This window comes from Morone saxatilis, unplaced genomic scaffold, assembly GCF_004916995.1.
Source record: "Morone saxatilis isolate NCDOM2014 unplaced genomic scaffold, NCSU_SB_2.0 Contig9, whole genome shotgun sequence".
NCBI lineage: Eukaryota > Metazoa > Chordata > Actinopteri > Moronidae > Morone > Morone saxatilis.
Genome location: NW_023340268.1, coordinates 18,426,330 through 18,435,653, shown reverse-complemented (window position 1 = coordinate 18,435,653; position 9,324 = coordinate 18,426,330). Strand labels below are relative to the sequence as shown.

At 44.3% G+C, this 9,324-nt stretch overlaps 1 protein-coding gene across 2 annotated transcripts in view; it reads right to left on the bottom strand.

Annotated features, from left to right (window-relative positions):
- Nucleotides 1-7,125, bottom strand: part of khdrbs1b (KH domain containing, RNA binding, signal transduction associated 1b) — a 13,457-nt gene extending 6,332 nt beyond the window's left edge. For both annotated transcript variants that reach the window (XR_004797516.1, XM_035681625.1), the window contains exons 1-5: nucleotides 6,705-7,125; nucleotides 4,733-4,854; nucleotides 3,471-3,587; nucleotides 2,958-3,104; nucleotides 467-600 (exon numbers count right to left, since the gene is read on the bottom strand). Coding sequence is in view for 1 of the 2 variants with exons in the window: in XM_035681625.1 (XP_035537518.1) it covers nucleotides 467-600; nucleotides 2,958-3,104; nucleotides 3,471-3,587; nucleotides 4,733-4,854; nucleotides 6,705-6,798 (614 nt within the window). In the remaining variant the exon portion in view is untranslated. The remainder of the gene's footprint in view (nucleotides 1-466; nucleotides 601-2,957; nucleotides 3,105-3,470; nucleotides 3,588-4,732; nucleotides 4,855-6,704) is intronic.
- Between the last annotated feature and the right edge of the window lie 2,199 nt (nucleotides 7,126-9,324).

The following is a 9,324-nucleotide window of genomic DNA, read 5'->3' as shown; positions in this document are numbered from 1 at the left end:
AAAAAAAAAAAAAAAAATCAGGCTATTCCTTTAAAAAGGAACCCCTTTTTGAAGATCACTTACATTTCACATTTATGTATAATTCTTAACATTTTATTACGAAACTAAACTAACAATTTAAGGAGCATTTGGAAATGTTTGTGTGAACAGCTGTTGGTTTAGATTCCTCGATGTTCTTTCACCTCGCTAAAGTTGCTTCTGATATTAGGTTTATAGGCAGCGCAGTATTCCCTGTGAGAGGTGAATATCTTACGGCAAGACTTCCAAAAACTGCTTATCAGCACAAGTACACAATAAACTACACAATTACAGAAAAAGGAGTAAATATAATGTGTCTTCCGGCCTTGCTCAGCATTCCCATTGATCCATAGATAGAGTAGCAGATGAACAACAGTGTCTTTGTGACCCAGCAGCTGTTATATGAGAAACCCAGTGTGAGTTTGTGTGTGCACGTGCGTGCGCGCACCTGTGTGCTCCAGCAGGAGGGACTCCGCGGCCCCTGACCGGCATGCCCCCTCGGACTCGGGCTCCGTGCTCCTGGCCTCCGTTCAGGTAGCTCATCTCCATGAACTGCTCTTGGCAGATATCATCCATCATATCCTACACACACGTACAGAGAGGAAGACAATAAAAGGAAGAGGAGGATGAGAAACAACAACAGGCACATGACATGGGAGAGAGGAAAAGCAAAAAGGAGAGAGAAGGGGGAAGAAAAGGGAGGCAGTGTTAAAGAACAAGCGATGAATAAACGAGTGAAACACAATTACAGAGCTGCTCACAACACGGCACCCCCCTGATGGCTACTGGAGCGAGTGGAAGAAAAAGTCTCAGTGCCAGTGACTCAGAGTGCTAAAGAGAAGGGGGCGGGGGGTCGTGGATGTGGGAGATTGGAAAGCATCCATCCACACTCCCTGCCTCCCTGTGCCTTTCCATCATGCACAAAATGTAAATCACTTCTCCCTGCACTTCTTGACAAGTCTGGTATGACTGTATCAATGGTTACCTTATTCTACCTACAAAAAAAACAGTAAGTTGGGATGAATTAGTGAAGCTGCCTGTCTGAACAGCACAAAGCCTGCAACACAATCCGTCGCCTTTCTTCAGGGAGCCATCGCAAGAGCTGCACTGTGACCCAGTCAATTCTTTTTCATAAATCAGTCCTTGGAATGGTGATGGAGCTCTAATGACGATGAAAAGAGAGGGAGGAAAAAAAAAAAAAAGAGGCAGATACTAGAATATGCAGCGCAGACGGCAGCTCTCAATTTATCTGCAGCAAAAGCAAAGCAAACACAAACCATTTGACTGATTGCAAATTCATCTCAAGTGAAGAGCAGCGGGATGAAGCTGCATTTAACAAGCCAGCAAGGTGACCTACCTTTACCCATCAGGCTGTTTAGATAATTACGTTTCTTAGAGATTATATTCCATATAGAATCTTTTTATAAAGCGTCAGTATCCAGGATCTGCAAATCCCTCACACAGGAGCAAGGCTCTGCGTTTGCATTTACATTAAATACAGGTATACGGATATAAAAGAGATGGGGAAGAACAAAAGAGTCAAAGCCTTCTGGAATACCCGAGGAGGAGTACAGGTAATACATAAAACATTTCAACAACAAATCACATCCACCCATTTTCTGAGAACCTGATTCATTTATTAAAATACAGCGCGGCTCCAAATGAAGGCTGTCAAGCCTGACAGATTATGGCTTTAAATTGTAACGACAGGCTCGGCAGGGGACGGCTCTTTACATAAGGCAGCAATACCAACATCGCAACTGATTCATCAGTTCCATCTCGCCTTTGATCCACATGATTCTCCCTTCTATAGCACTCTGGGCCTGCTTGGGCCTGAGCCATTGTTAGAGCAGCTTTACAGCAGACTGGGTTGGCCCACGCTCAACAATCTTTCAGCATAAAACCAATAAAGTAAGCACCAGGGTGCACAGGGTGAATTCTACCACATATCTGTCTGCTAGCTATACATCTCCAAGCTGACTGTCCTCACTTCCTGAAGAATGACACTCTGGTAAAGACACAGTGATAGACAGACATGTAGGCTGGATTTTTCTAATTCTGATTTTTAACTAATCAGTTAAGACAATTATTGACAGATCAATAGAGAAAAGAATTGTTAGTTGCAACTCTAGTGAAGTGCAACCCATGGCCTCCACTGAGCAGATCTCTTTACGTTGCATTGCTTTGTACAACTTGACATGACTCGCTCCACCTTTCTGAAAGACACACATTCAGTCAATTACCCAAGAACACTTTCAGCGAGGGTTTCTCAACCTTGTTCCCAATCACCCCAGGAATTAGAGATGTCAAGGTGTTGTGTGAATTTGGGTAAGGCGTGGTGTTATGTTCTGTTTTTAGGAGCACAGATGGGGAGCTGCTGAGGGTTTGCAAACAAAGTAAATGTTAAACTTGTTTTCAGATTAAAACTAAAACAAGAAAACTTTGTATTGTACGAGACTTTCAGCTTCCAAACTGTGATGATTGGGTGTTTTTCTTTGACTGTGACGTGATGGTGAATCATCATTTTCGGGGGTTCAGGCTGTTGATTAGATGAAACTAGCCATTTGAAAATATCAACTCTGGCTTTAGGAAATCGAAACGGGCAATTTCCACAATGTTCTGTTGATTTTTATAGACTAAAATGAATCATGTAAAATATTTGGCAGATTCATTTCAGATTAGCTTTGATTTATCTTAACAATATGAACTTTGAGGAATCTAAAGACATCGCTTTAGCCTCTAACGTGTGCTGAGCGTCTGTCAACATTGGTGACACCTTACAAGCTCAATGAAACATCGAGTGTATAATCAACATGTTAATTAACAGGGGAAAATAACTGTTGAAGCAGCTCAAGGAACGTCCACGCAGACGAGTCAATAGACGGTCTCCCGCCAGAGAACGGAACACGAGCACAAACAAAAACAGCAAAGTTACTCACAGGAAACAGGAACTTCTTGACCTCCTCCATGGCGTGGGCCATGCGCAGGTAAGCCTCTGGCACGGGCGCAAACACCTCGATGAATACGTGCAGCTCCATAGACAAGTGGGCGTACTTGGGCTCGCCGCCTTTCCTCAGCCCCTCCTCCTGGAACAAGGGCAACATCGCAGCAGTGTCAGCGAGTCGTGTACAGGTAATCACATCTCATCCACCTCTGAGGGCATCAGGGGTAGGGCCGGTGCTCCATTCCTTTTATAGAGCTTAATGATTACATCAAACTGGTGGATAGCAGCTTTAGCGGGATATCCTGAAGACCCCTGGAACAGATGTGCAGCGCGCGGACGCCCTTGGCTTTACGTTAACGATCACCCGAGCTATCCTGCGAGTTGACGCCATCTGGGCTCACTGCCTGCCTGCCTTCACACTCTCAAGTACAGGCCAGATGTGTTACGGCTTCAGGTACCCATCTCACAGGTGTGTGACGCCAGGTGTGTGTGTGTGTGTGCGCGTTACCTTGGATTTGTCTCTCATGGATCCTTTGCCCAGCACAGAGATCTTGGCTCCGGTCTCTTCCTGCAGTCGTTTGATTGTATTGCCCTGGGGTCCCAAAATCTTCCCCACGAAATTGAACTAATAGAAAAACAAAGCAGAGCAAAATGAGTCTGACAATCAAAGCAGGGGCGAGTTTTAGTACCCAGAGAGTGAAGGAGCAATCACTGTCAGGGCTTCTGTTGCACATACTGCAGCTTTAAGTAGTAGATTTACCAGAGGAGGTCGATGTGAGCCCTTGGGGGTTGAAATACCGTCAGTTCCTATTCACTACCATCGTCCAAGCACTGCACCAGCACCGGATGGTGATCAAGAGCTGCAGTCTTTACCTCCGCAATCTTTGAACCAAAGAGTTAACGTGTGTATATGGTCCTACAATTAGCATTTAGCGAAGAGTAGCCCCCCCCCCAGGAAGGAAGCGACCCCTCCCGGAGTTGTAAAAGTAGCTTGTATAATCTGAAAACGCTCATTAGCTTTGTCATCCCTGACACAGCAGACTGACGTACCAACTGAAAGCAAGTCTGGCAAACTAAGACAGCCTTCTGGAGATCAGACCAGACTCCTACATCGTATTGATCTGAAGCTCGAGGTGGGGCGGCAGCTATAGATCTCATTCTTGTTAGAACTTCTTGGAGGGGGGGGAAAAAAACCTCACAGAATTGCATTATTTCAATTTTCGGGAACACGGAAAAAGTAAGTCACGCAACAGGCTTCAGACAGACGCCGTAGGTGACTCAAACGGATGCAAATAAAGTCAACAGCATGCAAATGAAGGATTACGCAACTAGCAATGTGTTCTTTGAATTTTACAACATAGATTACACCCTCACACGCCATCATCCTAAAATCAATGCAGCCTTACGCGAGAGCCAGATACAGACTGAATGTGGATGAACACACCTGAGGTTACACGATAAAGCCAAGAAAGACTTCACTCTGAGGGCAAACGCAGAGAAGGGGAGGTCCAGTCTGCAATAGAACGCTATCCCCACCATAGTAATGTTAACATTTTGATCCTTTATAGTGATATTTTAAAACATGCCAGTACGGGCTGTAATTATACTCTGGAGCTTAAAGATCAAGGTTGAGAGAAGTAATTTGAGACTCCGAGTAACCCCATGGCTTTGTGTAATTGAAACCCAGCTGCAGGATAAATTAAATCAAGAGGGAAGAAGGAGAAGAAGGAGAAGAAGAAGAAGAAGAAAACAAGGGCAAAGCGAGCTCACCTTAGGGTACTGTTTGACAGGTATGAGCACTCGTTCCTTTAGTTTGATGTTCTTTGTTGTGAAAAGGTCCAGGTATGCTTCTGCCTCCTTTTTAGTCTCGCCTTTCTGGATTCTATCAATTTCTGAGGGGGAGAGGTAATGTTTCAGGCAAACTGTGCAATCAAACAAGACTCAAAGTACAGCTGTAATGAGGAGGATTCCTGTGCACTTACTCATGCACATTATCAAGTGAGCACTGATTTGGAGAGCTGCAGGTCACAAGCCATCTCAGGGTCTAGGTTAGAATTTGGTTCAGTTGTTAACTTTTCAAGACACATAATCACATGGACCGAATGCAGTTCTCTTCATCTTGAACATCTAAAGAAATCATCATCAGTTCACCCATTTTTAAACAAAGCTCCAAACTCTCCCTTCCTTACCTCACAGAAAACAATATTTTTGAATTTTGGACTGCTGTTAAAAATTAGACATGTAATGAGAACATTTTTTCACTATTTGACATTTTATAATCTTAAAAGAAAAAAAAAAAAAAAAAGATTGATCAGTTCAGTGTAGCCTAATCCTGAACACTTTTTAACACAGTTTTCACAGCTACATCTTGAGGGACAGCCATCGAATACGGTCACATCATCCACACCTGCCACCTCTTCCATGTGGCACAACACCTAGTCTCCAGCACCCATCGCAGCTCTTCATCTCATAGCACCTCCTCACTCCTGGCCATGACTACTCCTGAGCCTGCGATGTGCAAACATGTCAGCTACCACGGTGTACCAGCTCACAGATTTGGGGGGGGGGGCCTCGGTAGCTGTGGAACCGAGGGAACCCACAGCACACACTGACACACTTTGTCTTTCTGGATCTTTCTCACTTTCAATTTCAGCCGAGATTTTGCACATCCTGTTAGACAAAGACTCCAGCTTAAATCATCACCAGGAGGGACCTGAGACACTGGACTGGAGCAGCATGTAAGATCCAGCTAGCAGGCAATGACTCACAACACAATAATCACTTAACTAGCAGTCATTCAGTGTATTTATAGCACGCAGTGGCTAGCTTATATGTCCCAAATGTGGAGTATTATTCTATTTATTAGGATATTTACATACCATCATTCCCTATAGTACCACATGCCTGTGTTACTCAGTAGTGACTTTATGGCTATGCTATGGTACTTTCTGGTACATAACAGTCTCATTACATTATTGGACTGAAGTCATGCTGTGACACCCATACAGTGCCGTGCCTCAAAGATAATAAGATAAGGCTCGTGTAGCAGACGAGCACCGGGAAATAAATAGCAGAGGCAGTCTCATTGTGGCCCCTGTGCAGCACAGCGGTCCCCGGAGCTGCCAAGGCTGCAGTCTCTTGCTCAAGGACACTTCAGCAGCGGGACCTAAAGCTCTCCGCCCCGCCGCCAGGCCGCCTGTGGGCTCTGAAGTAGCGAGGTGACCCCAGTCACGGATACTGGCGCACATTTAAACGCTGCTGCGCAACGTTAGCTGCCAGACGATGAGATCAACAGGGGCTCGTCGACAACGAAAACAAACGAACCGTTTGTCCCGAAAGGGACAGTTTCCAAGTTTAAACGCGGCACGAGCCCCGACAGCACGGGGGACAACAGATTCGCAGCTGCACGAGGGAGAGCGGAAATTATTCGGGAGAATATTTGAAAGTGTGTCTCGGTCTGTGGTGTTGTAGTAGCTTCGGGTTATTTACAATGTCAGGCACCAGTCATTCGCTATTATCTAAGTAACTCCAGCATGCTTCCATGCATCACATTCATTAATTGGCTAATAAAAGCACTAAAGTGTTGCGGTTAATGGGGCAGTCAACGTCCCGTCCGCAAACACATGGCAAAGCGTGGAGGTGTTTTGTTAGGTGCGTCCACGAGCCGTATGTTTCCCCTCTTACACTGCGAGCACAAAGCACATCCCGAGAGGCACAATAAACGCCATTTACAGTACTTTACCTGTGTTTAAAAGTTTCATGGCGTGGGTGAACGACGAGTCCAGGCTGTCCTTCTCCGCCAGCAGCTCGGGGAGGTATTTGTCGTCGTTCTCCATTTTGAGTTTAGACAGCGGGAGTCAGTTTCGGTGCAACAAAAAAGCGTGAACAAAAACCCCAACAATAATAGAAAAAAAGTAGTCCAGTTATGTAACTACGGAGTGCCGCGTATCCTCTGTGCAGACGGCGCTTTGCATGTGGCTACCAGGCGTTTCTGCGATGGACTGGTCCGCTACTTTGCGTCTTTGTGGTTTCCCAACCCGCTGGGTTTCTCTTTTCAGCAGCGGTGGCTGGTTAGAAATGGGAGAACAAAAGCAGTGAGAGACAGTAAAAGAACAGTGATCCGACTCAAGCCGGCGGAAGTGAGCTCAGAAGGACGTAGTTGTTCGGACTAACGCCGCCTACTGAGAGCTGTGTGGATGCGCGCCGCCTCCAGTAGCGATAATCTGATTTTCAGTACTGGTATGGGTGTGCCCGCTGTACGGTGGACCACTGGTACAATAAAAATATCTAGACTACTTGAAGGTGTTGAAGTCCCCTACCACTGGATTCACTTTACTCTGAGGGAAACTCATATAGGAACTTATAACAATAATATTCACTTTGAAGGTGTGTCAGAGCCAGATGTGCTCAAAAGTGAATTGATTAATGACAGTATATGGTAGTTTGGTGTCACTATGTTACTATATGGTGACGCCTGTAGTGTTTAAATACAATTAGGGGAGTTAAGACAATGGATAACAGGTTAGGATTACTTTTTATTGTAAGGAATGAAGATTATTTATCTTCATAATTATATTTATTTTTCTATTTTAATCCATTTTTTTAAATAAGATTATTTATATTATATTTTAGCATTGTGGGTCTGGACGGCTGACTAATTTTATTCCCAAAAGTAAAAAATAAGTTGAATTTTAGAGTCACTCTTCATTTGAGAATCCTCATCAGATAGATAGATGAAAACTAAACTACACACTAGGACCATATATTGCAAATCTAATATGTATTGAACTGTTATGTACTGCAGTATATCAAGTGTATATAAATTGATGTGGGTAAGATAATGATAGATGATGACATATCTTCAGTGTTTAATTTGTTAGTATAATTTCTGTTCAGACAGGGTGCCCTGAAGACATGGCACTTTCATTCCAGGCTCTCTACTGCCCCTTAGTGGCAATGCTGACTATAACAGAGAGGGTACCTCTAGCTGCTGAAACTGGGTCCATCATAAGAAGTCTGTTCTTAGTCTAAGCTCCCATTTTGCACTCCACTTCTATTGATTCCAAAACACTTATGTGCAAGTAGTGAAAAATGAAGTGAGGAGAATGCCTGGAACAGACTGTCAAGGATTGATTCTTCACGTTCTTCTTCAGATTGTGGTAATGAACCTGTCACGTCATTGAGTGAAGCACCAGGGGTCAGAGGTTAGAGCTTGGCTAATGCATACAAAGCAGGAGCAGACCGTTCCTCGTGTATTGGGTCTTTAGGCATATACAGTAGCATGCATTATCTGCGGGCGGATACTCTTTGAACAAACAGCAAAAACTGCAGGTCATTTGTCAGTAGGCTGCCGGAGTGAAAACTATTAGGATCGACCGCAGCTGTACCCAGGAATGCATCTGCTCAAAACAAATGAAGGCAAAAATTGTCTGCAATAAACACTTATGGGAGGCCGAAGACCCGCTCTAACTATCAGCGTTCAGCTTGATCTATCTCTGACCGTTACAGTGTTATTAGTGTTGGGGGTTGCAAGGTTGTCCCGACTCCTCTTGTCATTGACGGAATGGATAGCCTGTGAGCTGAATTTCAATTGGCTCATAAAAGGAAGACTTACTTTTCTTGGCAGGTGGAGGAGTTCCAATCCGATAGCTCGCGCTCCTGCCTTCTGCCTGTGTGGACTTCCTTTGTCCCCTAACATACAGAGCCACAGTCTGGGGTAAACAGGGGCAGATGGAAGGGGGTAAACACTGGGGTTAGGCTTATATGAGCCATTCACTATACAGATCTTTGCACCTGACCATTTTTTATGCCTCAAAGGTTCTAAAAAATGGCAAGGATTCAGTGTTCCCAGAGTGCTTAATCCTTGTTAGGGCAGAGGAGCCTGCGAAACCGCATTTAGAGCATCATGGGACTCAAACACCACTAAAAGGCATAGTAATGACATTTTTAGCTCCTTATGGCAGGCTTCACTGCATTTTACAAACTGTAGTATAACAACACTTAGAGTCTACAGCCATTCTGAGAGTATTGAGCTAAATCCTGACATTAGCATGCTAACATGCTCACAATACCAATGCTAAAATAATCTTCTGGGAAGCATGAATGCCGATACAACATTTTATGCCAGTCCATCTAGATTCTGCGATTTTACTGTGTAGATGAAAATGCATCACTATAGTAATTAGGATTCTTCCTCTGGGATCCATGAATCTGTGTAGGACATGTCATGGCGATCCATCCAGTAGTTTTGGGGATATTTCAGTCTGGACCAAAGTGGTGGACCTAGAGCCGGCACTACACTGAAATTATGTTTTTTGTCTAGACATCTGACATAAAATACAATACAAACACAAATGAGTATA